Source organism: Berghia stephanieae, chromosome 3 (genome assembly GCF_034508935.2).
Source record: "Berghia stephanieae isolate SIO BIC M18660-M18661 chromosome 3, UCSD_Bste_1.3, whole genome shotgun sequence".
Lineage (NCBI taxonomy): Eukaryota > Metazoa > Mollusca > Gastropoda > Nudibranchia > Aeolidiidae > Berghia > Berghia stephanieae.
In genome coordinates, this window is record NC_088362.1 from 26,502,515 (window position 1) to 26,530,175 (window position 27,661).

General features: G+C 36.1%; 1 protein-coding gene across 2 annotated transcripts in view; it reads right to left on the reverse strand.

The window, feature by feature from the left end:
* Window positions 1-4,654: 4,654 nt before the first annotated feature.
* The window catches only part of LOC144967439 (inhibitor of Bruton tyrosine kinase-like), a 34,772-nt gene continuing 11,765 nt past the window's right edge, over window positions 4,655-27,661 (reverse strand). For both annotated transcript variants that reach the window (XM_078904687.1, XM_078904688.1), the window contains 19 exons: window positions 26,914-27,088; window positions 26,164-26,287; window positions 24,940-25,150; window positions 23,301-23,466; window positions 22,918-23,023; window positions 20,989-21,186; window positions 19,810-20,060; window positions 18,946-19,032; window positions 17,638-17,758; window positions 16,863-16,959; window positions 15,219-15,320; window positions 14,693-14,810; window positions 13,845-13,905; window positions 12,882-13,232; window positions 11,241-11,554; window positions 10,854-10,949; window positions 9,755-9,901; window positions 7,899-8,169; window positions 4,655-6,546 (listed from right to left, as the gene is read on the reverse strand). In XM_078904687.1, the coding sequence (XP_078760813.1) occupies window positions 6,421-6,546; window positions 7,899-8,169; window positions 9,755-9,901; window positions 10,854-10,949; window positions 11,241-11,554; window positions 12,882-13,232; window positions 13,845-13,905; window positions 14,693-14,810; window positions 15,219-15,320; window positions 16,863-16,959; window positions 17,638-17,758; window positions 18,946-19,032; window positions 19,810-20,060; window positions 20,989-21,186; window positions 22,918-23,023; window positions 23,301-23,466; window positions 24,940-25,150; window positions 26,164-26,287; window positions 26,914-27,088 (3,122 nt within the window). In that variant the 3' untranslated portion in view covers window positions 4,655-6,420. The remainder of the gene's footprint in view (window positions 6,547-7,898; window positions 8,170-9,754; window positions 9,902-10,853; window positions 10,950-11,240; window positions 11,555-12,881; window positions 13,233-13,844; window positions 13,906-14,692; window positions 14,811-15,218; window positions 15,321-16,862; window positions 16,960-17,637; window positions 17,759-18,945; window positions 19,033-19,809; window positions 20,061-20,988; window positions 21,187-22,917; window positions 23,024-23,300; window positions 23,467-24,939; window positions 25,151-26,163; window positions 26,288-26,913; window positions 27,089-27,661) is intronic.

Genomic DNA, 27,661 nt, shown 5'->3' on the forward strand with positions numbered 1-27,661 from the left:
TACATGTGTTGAAAAAAAGCTGTTTAATTACAGCCTAAAATGGCTTGGTATGTGTTGGTACTTTTTAAAATGATTTGGTGTATGTGTGTGTGTGTGTGTGTGTGTGTACTGCAAACTATGGCTTTACATGTGTAGGTAGAGATTAAAGTGATTTTAGACGTGACAAGTTTCTTATATATTTATCACAACCAATGTCCATATTGTTGTGACAATAAATTTCTTTTTTTTTAAATTTTAAATTGTTCCTTCATTTTTGGTTTCGTTGTTACGTTGTACATGTTTATTGTTGCCTCTTCTATCCTCTTGTCACGAATGATCCCTTCCATATAGCTGGGTGGGGTTCCTGACTTCCCATAGTGGGCAGGGGGGTACAAACTGTGTCTTCTATCCCCTTATATCTGTATGCTTTCTGTCTTTGTCTTGGAATGAGATTACTTGGTTTTATCCCGGCCCTGGCCGGAGTCCTATCTGGGAGGGAAACAGTCATTGTTTTGGGAGATGATACTTTTTTCCTTGTAAATCATTTCTCTGTTATGTTTTATTATATTTGTTATTTTGAATGTATAATGTAAGCATTTGAGTGTATTCCTCTCTGTTGGATTTTGTGCTTGTGTCCGGATGAGACTTATAGGTGATCTCAAACTAAGTACATTGGTGAATTGGTGGTATGCTCTTGGAATCTACATCTGATCCCTATTTGTTCCCAGTTCCCCTATGTCTTACTTTTTCTTGGGTGCTTTAATTGTAATTTAAAACTTTTTACTATCCCATTTTCTTCTTTTTTACTGGCGCTGATATAAGCTAAATGTGTTGCTAGTACCTCCCTGCCCACTTTGGGAGGTCGGGAACCCCACCCAGAAACTAAACATATCATCACCCACAAAAAGGAATATCCAACTGTTTTTTGTTTTTTTGTTTTTAAGGGTTTTACGGCGCTTGCAACACATTTAGGTTATATCAGCGCCAGTAAAAAGGAAGAAAATGGGATAGTAAAAAGTTCTAGAATTACAAATAAAGCACCCAAGAAAAAGTAAGACAAAGGGGAATTGAGAACAAATAGGGATCAGATGTAGATTCCAAGAGCATACCACCAATGTACTTAGTTTGAAATCACCTACAAGTCTCATCCAGACACAAGCACAAAATCCAACAAAGAGGAACACACTCAAATGCCCACATTATACATTAAAAATAACAAATATAATAATACATAACAGAGAGATGATTTACAAGGAAAAAAATATCATCTCCCAAAACAATAACTATGCATTTGACTGTTTCCCTCCCAGCTAGGATTCCGGCCAGTGCCAGGACAAAACCAAGTAATCTCATTCCGAGACAAAGACAGAAAGCATGTTGGATAACAGATATAAGGGGATAGAAGACACAGTATGTACCTCCCTGCCCGCTATGGGAGATCAGGATCCCCACCCAGATATCCAACTGTTTCACTTTTGTTTGAAAGGAATCCATTCACAGGTTTAGTTCGACATTACCTATGAAATACAATTTCTCAAATAAATAAACTGAACAATTTCTCAATTTGATATTTTCAAACAAATACTATACATTTGACTGTTTTCCTCTAAACTAAGGATGCTTACCAAAGCTAGGACAAAACCAAGTAATCTCATCCCATTACAAGGGTAGAAAGTAGTCCTTCAGCGCCATAGCCCATGGAGCTTAATACCCTTTGGATAGGACACGTCTATCGCAAAGTACTTTTCACCAGATCTATAAGACCCAGCTACCCTATCACTGCTGGGTGGCCAGGAGGGACAGAAAAAATCTCGACTGCACCCATGATTGATCTCAGTCCATTTATGGGCCATCAATGTTTTGTTTATTCATCTTAACAACACCACTACCACATCATCTCATTCATCTGTAGTGTTTCATTCATCCTGTTTGTTGATAAAGGGGAAACCTGAAACATCCATTTTATCTGTTTTCGTAATTAAATTGAAGCTTACATTCAATTTCACATTGTTATTTATTTCTTCGAGCTTCGAGCAGCAACATTTACATTATGGAGTACAAGGAATATCACTTTAATCAACAACATCAACAACCACAACCATCACCAAATACAGCAACCATACATTACTGTACATTGTCAATATAAAGGGAGTAAGACATTCAATGTCCTGTTAAAAGAAACTGACAGTCTTAACAGTAATCCTAGTTTAGTTAATGAAATTAAATGGCACTTGCAACACTTTTAGTAATTTGAGCGCCTAGGAAAAGGAAGATGAATAAATGTTGGGTTTTTTGGGTTTTTTCTTTTGTTTTTAAGGGTTTTGTTTTTGTTTTTAAGGGTTTTACGGCGCTTGCAATACATTTAGGTTATATCCGCGCCAGTAAAAAGGAAGAAAATGGGATAGTCGAAAGTTCTAGAATTCCAATTAAAGCACTCAAGAGAGAGTAAGACAAAGGGGAATTGGGAACAAATAGGGATCAGATGTAGATTCCAAGAGCATACCATCAATGTACTTAGTCTGATATCACCTATAAGTCTCACCCAGACACAAGCACAAGATCCAACAAAGGGGAATACACTCAAATGCTTACATTTCATTATACATTAAAAATAACAAATATAATAATACATAACAGAGAGATGATTTACAAGGAAAAAAATATCATCTCCCAAAACAATAACTATGCATTTGACTGTTTCCCTCCCAGCCAAGGACTCCGGCCAGGGTCGGGACAAAACCAAGCAATCTCATACCAAGACAAAGACAGAAAGCATGTTGGAAAACAGATATAAGGGGATAGAAGACACAGTATGTACCCCCCTGCCCACTATGGGAGGTCAGGAACCCCATACAGGAAGATGGATAACAATACAAAAGGATAATTAAATAGAGATAAGATTCTTGTGTCTGCAACACTCTTGGGACACAGTTATTTCAGAAAGGTTGAACCCAATGTGTTTGAAAACAGGGAAGACAAAGGAGAATAGCAACAAGTAGATCTCATCAACATCCACCCCTGTGCCCAATGCGACAGAGTTCCTTATAAAAATAAAATAAAATAAAATTCCCTTTATTCATCCCATAGGGGAAATTTGTCTCTCGGGTCTATTCCAAGGGAAGACTGGAATAACCCAGGCATCAGCCGAAGTGCCGCGTTGGTGATGTGACTTGCTCAAGGCCACACAGCGCAGCGGTGGTTGATCGAACTCTGTACCTTTTGGGTACGAAGCAAAGACCGTACCACTGAGCCACACTGCCCCTATTATTGCCAGTCACTCAAGAGATGATTTATAACAGGAAAAAATTATCATCTCTAACGAAAAAACACTCACATTTTTCTCTCTCAGAAAGGTCCCAAGCTCAGCCCTGGAGTATTTTTTGCTTGATAAGCAATTAGCAAGACTGTGTGACACCATTATATCCAAGTACAAGGACAGAAAGCTCCATTGGGATAACTGAGTAGTGAGATAGAAGACACTACTAGATGGCCAAAAATAGCCTCCCTTAGTCTAACAAGATATTGGTTGTTTGTTTCTAAGAGTTTTACGGCGCTTGCAACACATTAAGGAGTATTGATGTGTAATATATATATATATAATATATATATATATATATATATATATATTATTAATATATATATATATAATATATATATATATATTATAATATATATATAATATATATTTTGTAAATTTTCACTCACATTTTTTGCCGAGACGACTCGTTTCTGTGTTTTTCCTTTAATTCACACTTCTTCAGTCGGCATAATCCAAATGGATTATGCCGACTGAAGAAGTGTGAATTAAAGGAAAAACACAGAAACGAGTCGTCTCGGCAAAAAATGTGAGTGAAAATTTACATTATATATTAGCTCTAACCACCATTATCGAGCACTTTCGTACCTACAAGTACCCACCAACATCAAATCTATAAATATATTATAGTATATATATATTTATATATATTATATATATATATATATATATATATATATATATCAGCGCCAGTAAAACGGAAGAAAATGGGATAGCAAAAAGTTATAGAATAATTACAATTAAATCACCCGAGAAAAGGGGAATTGGTTAAAATAAGGAACAAATGTATATTCCAAGAGCACACTATCAAAGTACTTAGTTTGAGATCACCTAAAATTCTCATCCATAAACAAGCACAGGTCCCCGCTAAGAGAAATACACTTGAAGGTTTACAAATATATAATATGAAAATAAAATATAATAAAATGTATAACAGAGAGATGATTTACCAGGAAAAAAGATCATCTCCCAAAACTATAACTATACATTCGACTGTTTACCTCCCAGCCAAGGACTCCAGCCAGGGTCAGGACGGAACTAAGTAATCTCTTCCACGACAAAGACAGAAAGCAGTTGGAAAACAGATAGAGGTGTATAGAAGACACAGTAAGTACCTCCCTGCCCACTATGGGAGGTCAGGAACCCCACACAGTAACAATATATTAAGTGCCATTTTATATAGCCAATTAAAATTATATAAAACTGTGTTCGTGTGATACAAATTAATGATCACGAGTAGTACCACATTGCTGTTTCCTAATTTTTGCCTACCAGAGATTAGATCAAATCTCTCATCCTATTCATATTTTAAAGCACATTATAAGCATTTGATAATACACATAATATATCCACATATTTGATACAAATATTTTATTACTGTTTTGTTACGCAAAACAGATGGGTATTTGGGTGATTTATCAACAACTGTGTAGGCAAAAACCTAAAACTGCTTCAATTTGAATGTTACCATGAACAGAATACAATAAAATAATTAAATATAGGTTAAAATAATGCCTTGAGAGATGACTGTAGAATATACATCAACATCAACAACAAAAAAGCATTTCTAGACAACTAGAATTGCTACATTAAAACCAAAAATAAAAAGTTTACAAAAAAAAAAGCATAAAGCACTTATAGCAAATAGGCCTCATCATTATAGCTTGTTGCTCCAACACAAACCCACTCCACAGCATCTGTGGAGCAGACTCTTAGGTCATGGTCAGTGCAGCTGGGCCCATCCTGGCATTCTCTAAGGATGTGCTCCATCGTCTGCTCTGGGAATCCACATGTACACAAGCTAGCAAATAGGCCTATACATCCTACAACATAAATTATAACACAATGGTTGGGGGAGAGAAGTAACAGAACAGAAATGTGGAAACTTGACCCGTTACCATATAATATCACAGAATATTATAATCAACAACAGCAATATTCATATCAACAATAACAGTAACAACATATTTACAATACATTATATTGAATCATAACAAGTGACGAAAAGAAAAAAATGATTTATCAACGATATATGCTTAGAGACAAGATCCTTTTTAAATCGAATCTATGAGTGAAAAGACTTTAGGCATGTCTAATCTATTAATAAATAAGAGTTTAGGCATGTCTAATCTATTAATAAATAAGAGTTTAGGCATGTCTAATCTATTAATAAATAAGAGTTTAGGCATGTCTAATCTATTAATAAATAAGAGTTTAGGCATGTCTAATCTATTAATAAATAAGAGTTTAGGCATGTCTAATCTATTAATAAATAAGAGTTTAGGCATGTCTAATCTATTAATAAATAAGAGTTTAGGCATGTCTAATCTATTAATAAATAAGAGTTTAGGCATGTCTAATCTATTAATAAATAAGAGTTTAGGCATGTCTAATCTATTAATAAATAAGAGTTTAGGCATGTCAAATCTATTAATAAATAAGAGTTTAGGCATGTCTAATCTATTAATAAATAAGAGTTTAGGCATGTCTAATCTATTAATAAATAAGAGTTTAGGCATGTCTAATCTATTAATAAATAAGAGTTTAGGCATGTCTAATCTATTAATAAATAAGAGTTTAGGCATGTCTAATCTATTAATAAATAAGAGTTTAGGCATGTCTAATCTATTAATAAATAAGAGTTTAGGCATGTCTAATCTATTAATAAATAAGAGTTTAGGCATATCTAATCTATTAAAAAATAAGACTTTAGGTGTGTCTAATCCGCGACCTTACTGGTACAACAATTCCACCTGGCTGGGAGAGGTAGCTCTTTCGTTGAAGCCATCCACAACTCCTAGGGAGTGGCGGATGGCTTCAACTGTAGAAACCCTCTCCCAGCCAGGCGGAGTTGTCGTAACAGTAAGGTCATGAGTACAAACCCCCATCACCGCATGGTTTTTTATTCTCTATCGTCTTCTGGCACTTATCTACTCACTTCATTTCTTATTATCAACATAAGTGCCTGCTCCACTAACTTTTCTGAATTAATATCAGTTTTTCTACCATTCCTCTATTATCGTTGCCATCTTTTGGTTCAGCAAGTATGACTGTGCTGTCATCTTTTTTTTAACCCATAATGCATCATTCAGTGTCAACATCTGTTTTCACAGGTAGTGCCTTTATTAGTCCCTTTGCCAGACAGGGGTAGCCACAGCGTGCTTGGTGACCCGTTCCACTGTGACAAAGTCATCCACCCTCTCACTGGCATGGTAATGTTGGAGTAGATCCTGCATGGCTTTTTCTTCCATCTGATGAAGGAAGGAAGGAAGAACAATGGTTTGTTTTTGTTTTTAAGGGTTTTACCGCGCTTGCAACACATTAAGGTCATATCAGCGCCAGTTGAAAGGAAGAAAATGGGATAGTCAAAAGTTCTAGAATTACAATTAAAGTACCCAAGAAAAAGGAAGACAAATGGGAATTAGCTCAAATAAAGAACAGATATAGATTCCAAGAGCACACTATCAATGTACTTAGATCACCTAAATGTCTCATCCAAACACAAGCTCAGGTCCCCGCTAAGAGGAACACACTCAAATGTTTACAAATTATATGTAAAACAAAAATAATGCAATGCATAACAGAGAGATGATTTACAAGGAAAATAATATCATCTCCCAAAACTCTAACTATACATTCGACTGTTTACCTCCCAGCAAAGAACTCCGACCAGGGTCAGGACAAAACCAAGTAATCCCATTCCAAGACAAAGACAGAAAGTAAATTGGAAAACAGATATAAAAAAAAAAAAAAAAAAAAAAAAAAAATTGAGCTTTTATATAGCGCAATATCCACTTAACGTGCTCAAAGCGCTTTACAAGGGGTCCCTGGTCAACAGCAACATTTAACATGTAGGACGAGACATGACGCCTGTTAGGCGATATTACAATTTTTCGGACAAAGACAACGCTGTTAACGGCCATGTACTCATTTTATACCTGAGTACGGTGAGAGAATGTGAGTAAAGAGTCTTTTCCAAGGACTCAACTATGCGTCGAGCGAGGCTCGAACCCAGGACCTTCCGATCCGAAAGCGAGTGTCATACCACTAGACCACATAGCCGCACATAAGGGGATAAAAGACACAGTAAATGCCACCCTGCCCACTATGGAAGCCAGGAACCCCACCCAGAAGGAAGGAAGAACAATGGGGTAAAAATGTTCATCTATAAATTGAAATAAAATAAAATTATATTTTATTCAACCAGAGAGAAATTACTCTTCAGGGTCTATCCTTGTAAAATATCATATAAAAACCTAGGCATCATCTAAAAAAACGAAAGGCCAACAGTAAGGATCGAGCTCAGGAATCCTAGGTGAAAGTGCAATGCCTTACCCATTAGGCCACTGTAACAGGTTTTGGATAATAAAAGACAAGAGTTAACACCATCATAAATTCAACTCTGAAAGCTACATGGTCGATATCAACACGACAATGAAGAAGATAATATCACACAATTAAATTTATAAGAGGAAAATAATATATTCAGCATCAATGAATTAATTCATTCATTAAGTCATCCATTTCATTGGGCTAAAATTGATTGCAGGGTAAGTGCTCAACCACCAAGCTATAGGGATTGCGAGCTACAAGAAGCACCAACCTGAATCAAAGTAAGAGGTTTTTGTCTCATCTTGACTAACGTTGCCTCTTTCTCCATCTCATCCTGCATGATGTCAGTAAAATTGACCTTGGCAGTAGCCGGGGATGGTCGTGAAGGTAGCAGTGGTGGTGGGGATGTGGAACATGACAGGAAGGATGGAGGGGACGACCACTGTGCTTGCCCTTTCTGCCAAGGGTTGTCTCCCCTTGGAGAAGTAGGTTGAGTTCCTGATGCCTTGTGTGGGATGGCGATAGGGGCTGATCGGGGATGTCTGGACAAAAATTAAGAAAGATTATTTTAATTGATGAATTTCAGTCGTGTTAAAACAGAGGATATGCATAAGACTGTATGTATATATGGCAATATATAAGGTGATGCAAATTGCCATAGAACACACCGTGTCTTCCTCACAATTGCAAGGAAACAAGAAACAGGTTTATAAAATTAAAATCTGAACAAGTGTGTATGAAAGGTGCCAGACAAAGCAAGAAAAAAAATACAAGAAAAAAAACGATCCCGAAAAAAACGTAACTCGAGTCAAGGTAAACTGATTTTTTTGGAATGTTTTATTTTTCTCGTATTTTTCTTTCTTGCTTTGTCTGGCACCTTTCATACACTTTTGTTCAGATCTTAATCTTATACCAGTGCCTGCTCCCTAGTTTCTTAGATTGATAAAAGTTCCCCTTACTAATTCTTTAACTTTTCATTTACTGCTATCTTTTAAATAAAAGTTGAGCACTGTTCTGTCATGGATTCTATTTCAACAACTTTAAATCTATTAATGGAAGAAAATGGTAAAATACAAACAAATTAAAACACTGTAAGGCTGTAAACTGAGTTCATTCAATGTCCACTCCGGTCCGTCTTGCCCTCCATTTGACCTTTCCTCTCAGTCGGTCTCTTGTTTTATCATAACAAAGTGAGTGCAACTCACTCGTTTGAGTTGCAGAACCATACAGGAATCGAACGATTTAAAACGAATTAAAATTTCTTTCAATTTCCTACCAACGAAGTAAAACAACACACAGAGTTTCTTTGCTATTGTCTTTAGAACATCTTCGGATGATCAGTTCTCACTTAATAAATGTTTGAATAGTAATATAAACATTTTAGGTTACACGTAGTGTTGTTTGCCTGTATATTTCATGTGTCTGTTGTGAGTAAATTACAGAAATGTATAGCATCTATGACATACCAATTATTCACGAACAGGAGAGGAAATTGAATGCGTAAGTATTACTCACCATCTCAATATGATGATATTATATCAGGATGAGGTAAATGTTGAAAACTGAATCTAAAACTGACTTTATAAAACTTGAATAAAATCATTAGGACTTCATTAAGTAATGAACAAACATGAATATAACAGCTTTGAAAAAGAACAAAATACCAAACATAGAACGTTTCAGGATCAAAACCCTTCAATAAAAACAATAAAAATATTAATACTTCTTCTTCTTCTTCTTTCAGCCTATCCTGCATTTTGCAGGGTTGCCATAATAAAAACATGAAAATACATCACTTAAAATCCAGACGGACAACAGAGAAACTTATAGCTGGTCTGAATAAACCTTGCATTTTAACCAGGTGGTGAAATGGTCGAGTGGTTAAGGTATTGCACTCTGATCTGGATGGTCCCAGGTTCGAGCCCTGCTTCAGGCACTTTCATTTTTTTTTCCTTGGGCAAGATTAACCCCCAGTTTGCTCACTTGGACAACATGGGTGATTCATGTAATCTTGCTTAATGGATTACTTATATTCCTTCATGGAATGCCGAGGCGATGGGATCTTATGTTGCCGCTGCGAAAGGGCATGAATTTGTTGATTTTTTTTATCCAACACTTTAAACCAACCTGGAAGATTTTGTAGATGCAGGTGTCCCTGTGTGTCCTGTATGTCCCTTAGCAGCAGCTGGACCAGGTTCGTGTTGGGTTTGATCTTGTAGCATCAAATCCCGGAATGAACTGATTACACCGCTGACAACCCCACTCACTGTACCCCTGGGAATAACACAAGGACGTAAATACGAAATATTAAGAGAGTGGAAATAGAAATAATTATTACATTGATGATGGTTCATATTTTTTTTAAATTGAGCTTTTATATAGCGCAATATCCACAAAACGTGCTCGAAGCGCTTTACAAGGGGTCCCTGTCCAACAGCAACATTTAACATTTAGGACAAAACATGACGCTTGTTAGGCGATGTTATATTTTTTTTTCGGACAGGGACAACGCTATTAACGGCCAGGTACTCATTTTACACCTGAGTACTGTGAGAGAATGTGAGTAAAGAACCTTTTCCAAGGACTCAACTATGTGCTGAGCGAGGCTCGAACCCAGGACCTTCCGATCCGAAAGCGAGTGTCATACCACAAAATCCTTGGAAAAGGGGGTCTTTTTACTAACATTCTTTCACCACACTCAGGTGTAAAATGAGTACCTGGCCGGTAACAGCCTTGTCTTTGTCCCCAAAAAAATATATTGCAAGCATCATGTCTTATCCTACTTTTGGGCTACATTAAGTGGATATTGTACAACACAACAGCTCCATTTAAAAAAAAAAATTTTTGTATTAAAAAAAGAAAATTATAATTCATTTTTCTAGAGTAAAAAAAAAATTTAAAAATTGAGCTTTTATATAGCACAATATCCACTAAATGTGCTCAAAATGCTTTACAAGGGGTCCCTGACCAACAGCAACGCGTAACATGTAGAACGAAACATGACGCCTGTTAGGCGATATTACAATTTTTTTCTGACAGAGACAACGCTGTCAGCGGCCAGGTACTCATTTTACACTTCAGTACGGTGAGAGAATGTGAGTAAAGAGCCTTTTCCAAGGACTCAACTATGTGCCGAGTGAGGCTCGAACCCAGGACCTTCCGATCCAAAAGCGAGTGTCATACCACAAGACCACATAGCCACACAAAACAGCAGTGTAAAACATACCATGGACAGGTTGGTGATTTGGCAACCACGGGTTTGTTTTCCTTCTTATCTTGTTTTTTGCCATCCTTTTTCTTTTTGGCATCATTGTGTTTGAGCCTGGCAAGTTGAAGAGATAACTGTTAGTGAATCCAATGGAAATGGTTATTATATATCAAAAATATATGAAGAGTGGTTTTCCAAAATTCCCTAACTCCATTCTTTCCGTTTTTGAGATATTGAGGATTATTTCCCCTAAACTTTCTCATTCCGTCTATTATGTTATCTTATTTAAACTTCAAATTAACACAAATCTAGGGAAATTCTTGTGCCAATTGATGTGTAAATAAAAATTTAACACATTGTCATCCTAAAATAAAATAACGAATCATTTCTATTGTGATGCCTTACTCAGACCGGTTGGTTTTAAACTCATTTCTCATGATGTCTCTCAGGCTTGTAGCAGCAGCAGTTGGGATTGTAGGGCTTTTGAGTGGTGGTGGTGTGGGTGATGAAAGTGACGGTGGGACAGGACTGCTTGGTAATGTCTGGCTTGCAGAGATATGGTCTGTCTTGTCATCTGTGTCTAACTGATGGGAAGTGGTCAGTGTCTTCATCTTTGAGGTCCATATGGGCACATCCTCTGGATGAGTGGGCATGGCAGAGACCATTGAGTCCTTCTGCCTAGCCGTTTTGTCTGATCCTCTGGTCTTGGGTGCAGCCGTCTGACAAGACACAAGAAAACAATATCTCAAAAGATGCCATCACTGTTGTTTGTTTTTTTTACAAAAATCCTCATCTACTAGGAGGATTTCAGACACAATCAGTAAAGCATGACGAGATGGCGCATAAATGCATCAATAAAACATTGTCCATCATATGTTATAATAATAATAATAATAATAATAATAATAATAATAATAATAATAATAATAATAATAATATACAGCACTTGTATAGCGCATAACCATGACTAGGCTTGCTCGATGTGCTTCACAGTTTTGAGAATGACAATCTAAAATAACACACACACACACACACACACACACACACACACACAAACAAATACACAAACAGACACACTTTCAGTTATTACTAAAAAAAACTACAAAAACAAAACAAACAAAAAACAACATCTATATCAAATAAATGTGAAATATTGACAGTAACTTTAAAATATGTTGTTTTTTTTTTATGAATAGCCCTGGGAAGATTGTTCCATATTTGAGGATCATGTGTTGAAAACAATCTCAACCATAAAATAAATAATTTGATTTGTTGTTTACTTGAAGTTTAGTGTGGTCAGATAAAGACTGTAGCATTCTAGATGGAGAATTGACATGTATGAATTCAGTGATACCTGGCCAGTAACAGCATTGCCGTGGTCCCCCAAAAAATATTACAAGCATCACGTCTCATCCTACATGTAAAAAAAACAAAGTAGTCCTTCAGATCATTGGGCCCATGGAGCCGGAGTTTATCCCGGTTTCAATTGCTTGCTATCCTTTGGATAGGATGCTAGTCTATTGCAAAGTACTTTCCGCCAAATCTAACAGACTCAGCTACCCATTCACTGCAGGGTGGATAGGAGGGTCAGAAAAAATCTCAACTGCACCCGGGATCGATCTCAGTCCCTTTGCGTGTGTGAAGCGAGTGTTCTACCAACTGAGCTATCGGGACCCCCAACCTACATGTAAAGTTCTGTTATAACTTTGGTTTGTATTTGAAAAGGTGATCTGATGGCTTGTTTTCCAAATTTTTTCCTTTTCTTTATTCCCTACCTTAACACATTCTTGGGGGCAGTGTGGCTCAGCGGTATGGTCTTTGATTCGTGCCCAAAAGGTACCGAGTTCGATCACCCGCGACTGCACTGTGTGGCCTTGAGCGAGACACCTCGCCCTAGCTCAATTTGCGGTGCTGCACTGCGGCTGACGCCTGAGTTATTTCAGTCTTCCCTTGGAATAGACCCTAGAGACAATTTGCCCCTAGGGGATAAATAAAGGGAGTTTTTTATTTCATTATCTAAATTTTAAATATTAAATCTTGACTTACCGTGTTATCTTCTCCAACGTGTTTGTCTTTCCACTCCATCATTGTCACAGCCACATCTTCTGACTTGCCACCAACGTCAGAGCCGATAGACATCTGTCGACTCCTGCGCCTGGACTGACTTGGGTTGTCTGACGATATGATTGGCTGTATACTCTGGTGTCCATCCGATTCGCTCACGCTCTTGATTCGCTTTGCCCGTTTTTTGGCTGATGTCGACTTCCTGGTGGATTCCGATGTCCCATCCTGAGGGTTCGAGTCTTGGTTTTGATATTCTGCCACAAGACTGTCCAAGTAAGTTTGGTCCAAGATATCACTGGACGGGGTCAACACTCTGTATGCCACGTTTGGCATCTGGGGTGGTAGACATGACAATCAAGAAATCAGAATGAGTATGAATATAATAGAAAAACTGGGAAGTTTTAAAGGTTGTCTCAGTTATCAGCAATTCTATAATTATGAGTCATTTTTCAAATAAATTAGTTGGGAATACATTACAATAAATTTACCACAAATTAACTACTACGTTACAATAAATCTACAACAAATAAACTTAGAGTGAATACATTACAATAAAGATACCACAAATAAACTACTAGTGAATACATTACTATAAATCTACCTTGAATAAACCAGTCGTGAATACGTTACAATAAATCTACCACAAATAAACTGGTAGTGAATACATTACAATAAATCTACCACGAATAAACTAGTAATTAATACATTACAATAAATCTACCACAAACCAACTGTGAATACATTACAATAAAGCTACCACAAATAAACTAGGAGTGAATACATTACAATAAATCTACCACAAACTAGTAATGAATTCATTACAATAAATCTACCACGAATAATCTACTAATGAATATAATACAATAAATCTACCACAAACTACTAATGAATACCACAAACAAACCAGTAATGAATACATTACAATAAATCATCCATTTTACTCACCGTAGACCTATAGTAATCTGTCAGTTCTTGTAACGTCTCTTCACTCAATACCTCCATAATCCTGGTACAACAAAATAAAGAAAAGACAACTTTCAAGTCTGTGATAATCATAAAATCACATGAAATCATTTCTAATTAAAACAATGATAACAACAACAACAGTTAGGGGAAGTGTGACTCAGCGGTACAGTCTTTGTTTGTACCCAAAAGTTACAAGTTCGGCCATCCGTTACTGTGCTGTGTGACTATGAGCAAGTCACCTCACCCTAGCTCAATTTTCGGCACTGCACTGCGGCTGATGCCTGGGTTATTCCAGTCTTCCCTTGGAATAGACCCCCCAAGACAAATTTCCCCTATGAGATGAATTAAGGGAATTTTATTATATTTTTCATCATTATTAATAAAACAGTTCTAACACCAACAACAACAATATTTTATTTTTAAAGAACCTAGCATCCACTTCCAAAGGAAGCTATTGAGCATTAAATCATTAAATTATGTTATGCTGCCGGGGTCCCAAAAGTATGGAACAAATTAGATAAAAGAACATAAAGGCACCTCCGCGCTCAGTAATTTAAGAAAACTTTTGACAACATTCCTATTCAGACAAGCTTTCGAGTAGGAATAGTACTTTCGTTTTGTCTTACCTTTTGTGTTTGTATGTGTAGCACCTTAGAACTTTTTGTGGATTCCTTGCGTTATATAAATTAATTATTACATTAAATTAAATTACATTTATATGTATGGGGTAACATTAATAAAATCAATTATATGAAACACATGCAGTGATGTGGTGACAGTTCATTGGGTTTTAGATTACAGAAATCATTTAAAGAGAATATCCTTACCTAGCCTCCAGTACAGCAGACAGATTGAAAGAGACAAATTGTTGACATGTTTCCTTGAGTTGGTCAGCGTTGTATACACTGGAGAATTCCAGAAACTCTGATACATTCTTAAAGGATACTGGAAAATGATAATATAATGAATCAATGTAAAAATTAAAACACCAAGATTCAATAAGTTACGAATGATTTTTAAAAAGCATGTGATATAAATAGAAAATAAAAATCAAGTCGAGCTGTTATGTTTTGAAAAATTAAGAGAGAGAAAATAGGTTCAGTGAGCTATCATTAAAAATAATTTGCAGATCCAAAAAAAAAGTTATTTAATGTCAACTCCAATAGCCCTATTATCTCAACCACATCATTTTTTAAAATCCCTTATTATAACTGCTCAACCACATCCTAAGTTATTCTAATGGCTGTGAATTACTTTATAACAGATCAAAGGTCACCCATCCAAAGTGACAAATTCATTTTGCTGGCTAAAGGTGCCTTCATTTCATCAAACAATCATTGTCCACGTACTTACCGATGTTGGCCAAAGCCACCTCACACAATTCCTTGAGTCCTCGAGACAACAGCTGATCTGAAAGAACCATGACCTCATACAAGAGTTTGACATCCGAGCAATCTGGGAAGTGGATATTACATATCAAATCAAATACGTCTGATGTACCAATTTATAGCATATCATAGGTCATAGGTCATATGTCACTGAAACAGATGACCAGATGACATTTTATGCATTATCTCTATCACAATTATTAGATGAAAGAGTATTTGAAATTTTATGCATTATCTCTATCACATTCATTAGATGAAGGGATATTTGACATTTTATGCATTATCTCTATCACATTCATTAGATGAAGGGATATTTGACATTTTATGCATTATCTCTATCACATTCATTAGATGAAGGAGTATTTGACATTTTATGCATTATCTCTATCACAATTATTAGATGAAAGAGTATTTGACATTTTATGCATTATCTCTATCACATTCATTAGATGAAAGAGTATTTGAAATTTTATGCATTATCTCTATCACATTCATTAGATGAAGGGATATTTGACATTTTATGCATTATCTCTATCACATTCATTAGATGAAGGGATATTTGACATTTTATGCATTATCTCTATCACATTCATTAGATGAAGGAGTATTTGACATTTTATGCATTATCTCTATCACAATTATTAGATGAAAGAGTATTTGACATTTTATGCATTATCTCTATCACATTCATTAGATGAAAGAGTATTTGAAATTTTATGCATTATCTCTATCACATTCATTAGATGAAGGGATATTTGACATTTTATGCATTATCTCTATCACATTCATTAGATGAAGGGATATTTGACATTTTATGCATTATCTCTATCACATTCATTAGATGAAGGAGTATTTGACATTTTATGCATTATCTCTATCACAATTATTAGATGAAAGAGTATTTGACATTTTATGCATTATCTCTATCACATTCATTAGATGAAGGGATGTTTGACATTTTATGCATTATCTCTATCACATTCATTAGATGAAGGAGTATTTGACAATTTATGCATTATCTCTAATACAATCATTAGATGAAGGAGTATTCCAATATTTTCACAAGACTTCAAACAGAATTTAAAATCAAAATATTTAAGTTTTTTTTTTTTTTTTAAACAAACAAAAAAAAAACATAAAATATAAATCATTTTGCTTTGACATCTTCCACGTTTCTCCTCCTTACAGCAAGTCAAAAACGATTGAAATACATCTATTTGATAAAATATGTTCAGGTTGAAAACAATATTCAGAGTGAAAAATGTCCATATATTTATGTGGTCTTGTGGTATGACACTCGCTTTCGGATCGGAAGGTCCTGGGTTCGAGCCTCACTCGGCGCATAGTTGAGTCCTTGGGAAAGACTCTTACTCACATTCTCTCACCATACTCAGGTGTAAAATGAGTACCTGGCCGTTAACAGCATTGTCTCTGTCTGAAAAATTGTAATATCGCCTAATAGGCGTCGTGTCTAGTCCTACATGTTAAGTGTTGCTGTTGGTCAGGGACCTCTTGTAAAGTGCTTTGAGCACATTAAGTGGATATTGAGCTACATAAAAAAAAGCTAATTTTTTCATTGTTATTTTACTGTGATTAATGTGATACCAACCCACGAGTTGTTGGGCTTCATCTGTGTAGATATAATCTATCAGGATTTCAAAGGCCTCTCCGGGTACAGGGAAGGTCAGGCATGTTGTCTGCTTCGACTGTTGAAAACAAAGTTTGTTGAAAAGTAAGAGTTACATAGGATGAGTATCATACTACGAGAAAGCACCAATAACTGTGATTGAGAGTTGTTTAGATTGGTATTTGAAATATACATAAAGAGAAATATAACATTAAATTAGTATTTAACATAATGAAATGTGAGCCCAAATCTAAAATAAATGAATGAATAAATAAATGCACACATTTAGACAGTATGACTCACTCCTAAGACCTCGGACGTTTATGTACACAAAAATGCCTTTTTTCTCGGCTCAGTGTGTTTTGTTTTTGTTTTTGTTTTTAAGAGTTTTACAGCGCTTGCAACACATTTAGGTCATATCAGCACCAGTAAAAAGGAAGAAAATTGGATAGTAAAAGAGGAATACACTCAAATGTTTACAAATCATATGTTAAAAATAAAAAATAACAATACATAACAGAGTGATGATTTACAAGGGAAAAAAATAATCTCCCAAAACTATAACTATACATTCGATTGTTTCCCTCCCAGCTAAGGAACTCTGGCCACGGTCAGAACAAGACTAAGTAATCTCGTTCCACGACAAAGCCAGAAAGCAATTTGGAAAACAGATATAGGAGGATAGGAGAGACAGTAAGTGCCTCCCTGGCCACTATTGGAGGTCAGGAACCCCGCCCAGTTATAATCAGTTGCCTACCTCCACCCATCCTGTGGCAAACATGCTGTAGAAATACTCTAGACGTGATGCAAGAATACACTTGTGGCATGGAATTTCCTTGTCGTCTGCCGTCACAATAGTTACATCACTTAGACCAATACTGAGGGTAGAATGGCAAACGTGTGTGAGGGATGGGGGGGGGGGGGTAGAGGGAGATAGAAAAAGAGAGAGAGAGAGAGAGAGAGAGAGAGAGAGTGAGAGAGAGAGAGAGAGTGAGAGAGAGAGAAAGAGAGAGAAAAGACAGAGATAGATTGATAGAGAGAGAGAGAGATAGATAGATAGATAGAGAGAGGGGGGGGGAGAGAGAGAGGGGGAGAGAGGGGAGATAAGAGAGAGAGATAGAGAGAGAGGAGAGGGGGGATAGAGGAGAGAAGGAGAGAGATATGAGATAGAGTAGAGAGAGAGAGGGGAGAGAGGGAGAGAGAGGGGGGGGGGAGAGGGAGAGAGAAGAGAGAGAGGAGAGGGGAGGGAGAGGAAGAGATAGAGAGAGATAGAGAGAGAGAGAGAGTAGAGATGAGAGAGAGAGATGAGAAGAGAAGAGAGAGAGGAGAGGGAGAGAGAGAGAGAGAGAGAGAGGAAGGGAGGAGAGAGAGAGAGATAGATAGATAGATAGAAGATAGATAGATAGATAGAGAGATAGAAGAGGAAGAGAGAATAGAAGATAGATAGATAGATAGATAGATAGATAGATAGATAGATAGATAGATAGATAGATAGATAGATAGTAGATAGGAGAGAGAGAGATGAGAGATGAGAGAGATGAAGAGAAAAGAGAGAGAGAGAGAGAGAGAGAGAGAGAGAGAGAGAGAGAGAGAGAGAGAAAGAAAGGGTTTTGAGAGATGTTAGCTTTTGATTCACTTTGTTTTACATTATACAAATGATCAAACACTTTACAGCGTGCAAATGTAATAGTATTGAACTGAATATAACCCCGTAGGCCTTAAACTATGATCGTCATGAGTAATATTTTCATGTGTATCTATCTTACACTAAGATAGATTACAATGAGAAAGTGATGAATTACAAATAGTTTCACTCCCCTTTGTTAAGTCATTTGAGTCATTTTTACTCCCTTTATTTTACTTTACAATTTAACTCTTAAACAATGCATTCAAAATGCATTAAAATAACACTGACTCAATGGTAGATATAAAAAATAGTCCAGGATGAACGAATCTCTCCCAGTCATCACCAAAACTCCCAGCCAATATTTCTCTTTAGATACATGGAATTTAAACAGTCTTGAGGTAGTTACATTATATTTTTTTAAAGTGTTTTTTAACTTACAAGCTCAACCTGTCAAAATGAAAAGTATCTTTGTCAAGTGGACTGTCCAATGAAATGACACCGTCTGTACATCTGACTTGATTCAATCTGGGGACATAAACGAATATATTCTAGATTTAACTCTCTCCTTACCAGCCTTTTCCGGATTTTCTCCAAAACGTCACACCCAGTTATACAAAAATAGATTTATTTCATTCAAACACAAAATCTGTCAGTTCTTGCTATACATACTTTTTGTTTGCTAAACGAGCTCTTCAACACAATGTTAATATATGTTAACTATAGCAAACATTTTTGTTCAAATATGATGTACAAAAGAAATTAGAACGAGAATAATGTTGGCTGCATCGTAACGAATGTGACGATTTTCCTATGGGTGGTTAAAGGGAAAGGCTGATCAATGACTCGAGCATAAAAGGATTGGTAAAGTAATGGTTCAATTTGACTTCCTGGAAGGTATGGGGCAGTGTGGCTCAGCTTCATACCCGAAGGGTACCGAGTTCGATCACCCGCCGCTGAGCTGTGTGGCCTTGAGCAAGTCACCTCGCCCTAGCTCAATTTGCAGCGCTGCACTGCAGCTGCTGCCTGGGTTATTCCGGTTTCCCCTTGAAATAGACCCTAGAGAGAAATTAATCCTATGGTATGAATAAAGGTAGATTTTTTTGTTGTTTTTTTTAATTTATTTTGAACACAACATTGTTTTATATCTTTTTTGTAAATGATGGGTAGGGTCTGTCTCACTTTCCCATGTCAGAATCAAAATCATTGAAACTTGATCTATTTCTCTCAAATCATTAAGTATAAAAAAACTTTCTGTAGGTAATTCAACAGCAATGCTCCTATTTGATATGGTAAGAGGTTTACCTCTCTGATAAGTTTTTGATGCCAAGTTTTTGAGCCGCTTCCTGTAATATTTTCACAGGGTCCTTGGACTGATGAGACTCCTTGCCCTTTCCACTCTTCTTCCTCTTCTGCTCCACCACAAATGCAGAAGTCTGCCTGTCCAATCCAACATCCTCCTCCATTTTATTGTTTTTCATATTATTGGTTTTTCGTCCCTGTTTATCGTCTCTAGGGTTAGCAGTCCTCAGGTTCAATTTAACCTGATATCCTGGCTGTAGTGGAAAGATATAACATTTATGATGATAAATGAGAGAGGGAGGGGGTGGGGGAACAAGGTGGACAAGAGGTTAAAAGCATTTCACTAAGACCCAGAGGTCCTGGATTCAAGCATTGCTTCAAACACTTCTGTTTCTTTCCCTGGGTAAGATTATTTTCCCCCAAACTGCTCATTTGAACAAAAAGGATGATTAGATTCATGTTGACATCAGATTATTGTTTGATGTATTGTCAACAGATAATGGAATGCCTAGGTGACAGCATCTAACAATGCTGTGCAGAAGGACGTAATTCTTATTATATAAAATCAGATATAAAATAGTATTTTCAAGTTTTAAAAAAAGTAAAAATTCAAGCCTGTTAAGCTGGACAATAGCAATTTTTATGTCAACATTCAGATATAAGGCTGGCATGTCTCAAAATACTCCAGCTCCATGGACCTAATGGCTCGGAAGGACTACTTTTTTTTTTACTTCAGGTCCTAGCCTCTACCCAGTAAGCCACCAGGACCCCAAATAGAAAATGTACCATAAAAACTAAGTCATTCTTTTTCATGTAAAAAGCTTTGAGCACGTTTAGTGGATATTGCGCTATATAAAAGCTCGAATTGTTATTATTATTATTATTATTATTATTATTATTATTATTATTATTATTATATTATTGTTATTATTTTATTATCTAATTTTATTATTATTATTATTATTATTATTATTATTATTATTATTATTATTATTATTATTATTATTATTATTATTATTATTATTATTATTATTATTATAAGAATTTTAGCCACATTTTAATAGAAGCCACTTCTCTCTTCAAAAGACAGCGAATGGCTATTAGACTTTTGGACCAGACATTGTAATATTATAAAATCATCAGTGTGAAAATAATATATATAAACAGTGAATTATCCCTCACCGACATCAAGTCACAAGTGTCTGTGTACATATACTGTATAATCTGATCCATAAGGTCAGGGGTCATATCCTCCATCTTGATCACTGGGACTGATGATATATTATCATCTGATTTGCCAAGATCTTGACATGCGTGATAAAAGTAGTCTGATCTTGAGCTGATGATGTAGCGATGAACTGGCCACCTCCTGTCATCAACCTGAGAAATTCAAAAGAGGACGCAGAAAACAAAAATAATGACATATGAAATTGAAATTAAATTGAGCATTTATATAGCCACCAAACATGCTCAAAGCACTTTACAAGAGGACCTAAGCCAACAATAATACTTAACATATAAGATGAGACACAAGCCTCTTACATACTTTTTTTCAGACAGTCACAACGCTGTTAACAATCAAGGACTCATTTCACATCTGAGGATAGTGAGAAATTGTAATTTAAGAGCCTTTTCAAGGAATCAACTATGATCCACTCAGAACAAGACTTGAACCCTGGACCTTCTAATCCAAAGGCAAGTGTCATACCGATGTTTTTGGAAATCAATCATGGCATTATCTCTGTCTTTTTCATTTTCTTTTGGATATGCATGTTGTCTGTAATACTCAGTTGTTTTTGTTGTTTTTATGGGTTTTACGACGCTTGCAACACATTAAGGTCATATCAGCACCAGTAAAAAGGAAGAAAATGGGATAGTAAAAAGTTCCTGATTTACAATTAAAGCACCTAAGAAAAGGTTATACAAAGGGAAATTGGTTCAAATAGGAAACAGTTGTAGTTTCCATGAGCACGCTATCTAAGTACCTAGTTTGAGATCACCTAAAAGTCTCATCCATACACAAGCACAGATCCCAACTAAGAGGGATACACTCAAATGTTTACAAATCATATAATACAGTGCATAACAGAGAGATGATTTACAAGGGGAAAAAAATACCATCTCCCAAAACTCTATATACATTTGACTGTTTCCCTCTCAGCCAGGGTATCCTGCCAGGGCCTGGACAAAACCAACTAATCTCATTCCAAGACAAAGACAAAAAGCATGTTGGAAAATTGATATAGGAGGATAGAAGACACAGTGAGTGCCTCGCTGCCCTCTGTGGGAGGTAAGGAACCCCACCCAGTAATAATCAGTCTGATCAAGTCAGTTGGTTTATTTGAAAAATAAGATGAAGACATCACTTCATTACATCCAACGCATTTTACCGTCAACATGGCTGTTTAGTGCATGGGTAAGTATAAGCTACTTATACAAGTGCACATTTCTTTTGAGTGCACATATCTTTTATCCTTTTCATCAACTCTATACGCCAATTCCTCCTACAACAAATGGACGAATTTAATTATTTCTAAATATGTGCTTGTTTAGCCTGTTTTGTGTAGTTTTATGGTTTCAGTCAGTTCAAAACCAGTAAAATGGAGGATGAAAAGAGTTATCAAAAAATATGATCTTAAGTTTATTTTTGTTCACAAGCACCTAAGATGACTACTTCAAAAAGGGACCTAATGTGGACCTCAAATGCAATCTATCCATGTGGCTTGTTTGAGACCATTTGTATTCCCACCCAGACACACAAAAAAACCCAACAAAAAAAAAAGAAAAAAAAAAGGAGCTTTTATATACCGCAATATCCACTAAACATGCTCAAAGCGCTTTACAAGGGGTCCCTAGCCAACAGCAACACTTAATATGTAGGACAGGACGTGATATTATAATTTTTTTCGGACAGAGACATCATTGTTAACGGCCAGGTACTCATTTTACACCTGAGTACGGTGAGAGAATGTGAGTAAAGAGCCTTTTCCAAGGACTCAACGATGCACTGAGCGAAGCTTGAACCCAGGACCTTCCAATCCGAAAGCGAGTGTCATACCACAAGACCACATAGCCGCATAGCTCCCCTCATTGGATTTGTCAAATACATACTTGTATGACTACGTCGTGTAGAATGTCACCCTCATCAGCCTCCACCAGCAGACGTCGAATGTTCTCATTCATCACTGACGAGGACACATTTGGAAATTTGAACACACTGGTGAGATACATATTGAAATATAAATTAATTTTTTCTGTCATTTTATCAACATCATTGATATGTAAAAAACACAAAACAAGATAAAAAGAAAAGAAAACAAATATTTATAAAGAGAGAAATATGTATTATCAGGCCGAGCTGAAGAGGGGGGGTGCGATTTTGAAAATAATTTATGAAAATAATACATACAACTCCCAATTGTTGAAACTCAACACCCAGATTCGTCTCAATCCATACACACATCTATATCATCCTCACTATTATGTCCTCTTACCAGCCATTGGGCAAGGCCTGGATGACACCAAAATTCCTTCCTCTTTTGTCACAAGCCACAGACAGGGCTCTATGCACACCGGGTATGCGAATGGGCGCAACATCCTCAACTTCCTCTTTCAACATGAAGTCAAGCAAGCGTGGCTGTTTTTCCACATCTCCACCCACTGGAAAATTGTAAAAATTGTTAAATAATGATAAATTCTGGCTCAAAATGGGTATCATTTGGCACTAAAAGAGTCTTAAAAAAAAAAAATTCCCTTTATTCATCCCCAAGGGGAAATTTGTCTCTAGGGTCTATTCCAAGCGAAGACTGGAATAACCCAGGTGTCAGCCGCAGAGCAGCGCTGCAAAGTGAGCTAGAGCGAGGTGACTTGCTCAAGGCCACACAACGCAGCGGCGGGTGATTGAACTCTGTACCTTTCGGATAGGAAGCAAAGACCGTAACGCTGAGCCACGCTGCCCTAACAGATGTTTTCCTGTGTAGTCATTGTCAAAAAAAAAAGAAAAAAAACAATAAAAGAGAAAGCAAACGATAACATTTGTCAATAAATCATTACCACTGATTTTGTTCATTTCTATTACCTTGTAATAATTTTGCAATGTTATTTTAAACTCACTGCGGTCTAGATTTTTTCTGACCCCCTGTCCACTCAGCAAGCTCGGGGTAGCTGGTTTTGTTAGATTTGGCAGAAAGCACTTTGTAATAGACTAGCATTCTAGTAAAATAGTAAAAAAAAAAAAAAAAAAAAAAACAACAACAATTGCTGATCTCCATTTAATGCTATAGAAACTTGAGTTTTTTATATAGCGCAATATCCACAAAACGTGCTTAAAGCACTTCACAATGGGTCCCCAGCCAACAGCAACACTTAACATGTTGGACAAGACATGATGCCTGTTAGGTGATATTACAATTTTTTCCAACAGATACAAAGTTGTTAACAGCCAGGTACTCATTTTACATCTACAGTGAGATAATGTGAGTCAAGAGCCTTTTCCAAGGACTCAACTATGCGCCGCTCAGAGCTGAACTTGAACCTATGACCTTTCAATAGGAAGGCGAGTGTCAAACCACAAGACCACATAACCACACAAAACCAGTATAAACTCCAGCTTCAAGTGTCTTATAGACTTTGAAGACCCACTACTCTTCAATGATATTGTGACTATTATCTTAAAGATAGTATGCGCTTGGCTAAGAAGCTCACAACATTGCCATCCAGAAGTATAACGGACCAACATACAAAACTATGTGTAACCTTGAATGTTTATAGTCTTTGTTAGTACAGTTTAGTGAGAATTACTCATAAACGCGGATGGCAAAAAAGCAATAACAAAGACCTGAGTGACATCAACTTCATTCCAAGGTCTTTTTCTCATTTTGGTCCGTCTGTATGGAACACCATTCCACAGAGCATCTGAGAATCCAAATCATTGTCAGTTTTCAAGAAATCCTTAAAAACATTTCTTTCTTGATGTCATGCACTTTAAATATTGTTTTGTGTCAAGATTCTCATTGTTGAGGATACTGTGCGCTCTATAAGAGTCTATTATTATTATTATTATTATTATTATTATTATTATTATTATTATTATTATTATTATTATTATTATTATTATTATTATCTATAGTTTACATTTATAGGTCTCCTTAGGGGATTCTTTGATGACGTCCTGGTTACCAGCACCAGTCTTCCTGCTGGAGAGTTTGCCCATGTATGCCTGTCCTTTGGCTGTGGTCACAATCAGACCAGCCTGATTGATTGACACATCTGTCACTGTCAGTTGTCGCTTCAACTTCCAGCGACAACGTTTGACACTGGGACTGGATTCCCTCCACATGTACACCTAACGATGGGAAGAAAAAGTCGCAACAGTCAACAAATTGTGAGTGATTCTTTAAACTTGAAATGGGACAGAATGTTTAAAGAAAAAATAAAAGAAATGCACTTTAAGTAATTTTGATGTTATCTGATGCCAAAGATTACTGGGTAATGTTAAAGTTGCTGCTCGAAGCTCGAAGAAAGCATACATTCAATTTCACATTGTTATTTATTTCTGACGCCAAAGGTAAATATTTCTTTTTTAAATAAGACATATTTGGTGTGTAAATGTTGCATTACAGATGGGATCCATCTTTTTTTTTTCTTCTATTTCATGGATTCTAATCTATCTTCTTGAATTCAAAAAAAAAAAAAGATCAATAAAAAAACGGATAACTTTCAATTATTATTATACCAATTCAAACTGTTAGCACCATAGAATGCCTTAAAATAAAAAAAAGTCTTGGGTTTTGTCAGAATTTTTTTATTTTTTTTTAACAGAATTGTATAAGAAATCAAATGAATCCAATTTGACAACAAAATGGATCCCTCTGATCAACAACAAATTTAAATCATTTCTATATTTAAGATTTGATAACCTCTTAACCATATCATCAAACTTTCCATATTCTAATGTTTTTGTTACAAGATATATAGACACAAAGAGGCCGAATCAGATTCCTATAAGCGATTGGAACAAATAACAATGTGAAATTGAATGTAAGTTTCAATTTAATTACAAAAACAGAATGGATGTTTCGGGTTTCCCCTTTATCAACAAACAGGATGAATGAAACACTACAGATGAATGAGATGATCATCTCATTCATCTGTAGTGTTTCATTCATCCTGTTTGTTGATAAAGGTGAATGAGATGATCATCTCATTCATCTGTAGTGTTTCATTCATCCTGTTTGTTGATAAAGGGGAAACCCGAAATGTCCATTCTATCTGTTTACATTCAATTTCACATTGTTATTTATTTCTTCAAGCTTCGAGCAGCAACATTTACATTATAAGCGATTGGAAGACACTCACCTGTCCACATTTATTCCTAACTGCCAGCATGAGTTCATGTCCTCCTTTCTCCATCAACATATCAGAACAGATGTAGTTATCCAAACTACCTCCTGTCACTGATATCTGTTCAATTCCAGACAACCTGGAAGGGAATAAGTACAAAATAGACTGGCCTCTGACCAATGGCACACTGGCAAATTTATTATAAACAAAAATGAATATAACAGCTTCAATAAAGAACAAAATACCAAACAAGGAATGTTTCAGGCTCAAAAACCCTTCTTCAGCCAATAAAAAAAAATATACGCTCTTGGCTAAGAAGCTCACAACATTGACATCTGGAAATATAACGGACCAACACACAAATCTATGTGTAACCATGAACATTTATAGTCTGGTTGATACAGTTTAGTGAGAACTTCTGAAACGCGGATAGCAAAAAATAATAACAAAGACCAGAGTGACGTCATCTTCGTTCTATTTATATATAAATATAAATACATCACTTAAAAACCAGACAGATGGCAGAGAGATACTTGGCACATCCTTTCTGCAAGTAATAGAATCTTGCAAGATTTCCATCTCGCACAGTAAAGCCATATTTTAACATTTCAAAGTATTACAAGAAGAAGATGTCCAACCAAGCTCACATCTCAACCAACAGAGGAAGAACAACGGATTTAAGTAACAAAAGCTGGGAAAGACTGCCTGGTGAAAACCTAGGACAAGCTCGACTAATCTCTTGCATTGTATCATGACTTGACTAACCTTAATGCAATCCTCTTACACTGGTACTCATGAAGAACAAAGACATGACCCTTGGCTGTTAAGCACGCTGTTGCTGCATCTGAACAAGATACAGCCAGAATCTCAATGGAGGAAGATGATCTAAGGGAGGGAACGGACTGGAGCTGGTCAATGTATTTGTCTCCCTTCGGGTGCCCTGTAAAATACAGCCAATTTTTTAAAAATAAAATAAAATACATATTTTTAAAATTTTAATCAAATGACCAATCATTCCATCCGTAATACGATAATAAGGTCTGAGGTTCAACCCCCAGTCGAGGCAGACTGAGTTTTTTGGAATGTTTTTTTTCTTGTACTTTTCTTTCTTTCTTTGTTTGGCACCTTCCATCCACACTTGTTCAGTTCTTTATCTTAACGCTATATTATCGACACCTGGATCCAATGGTAAAGTCTTAGACTGCCATGCAAACAACCCAAATTCAAAAAAGTCTAATGTAAGAAATGTATCCAATCAGCAATGGTTGGATAACTAGAATTAAGACCTGGCAGAAAGCATTTAGAAATAAATAAGTGGGTCTTATAGCCATAAAGGACTTTTCTTGTCCATGCTACAGAAAAAAGGAAAGGATCTAGAATTGCCAATATAAAAATTTTTAACAAAGGAATTGGCAAGAAATCACCAACATGTGCAATGTTGACAACCATGACATAAAAAGTTTTTGTAAAAAGATAAAAGATAAATCTCAATGACAAAAAGAGCCTTGTAAAG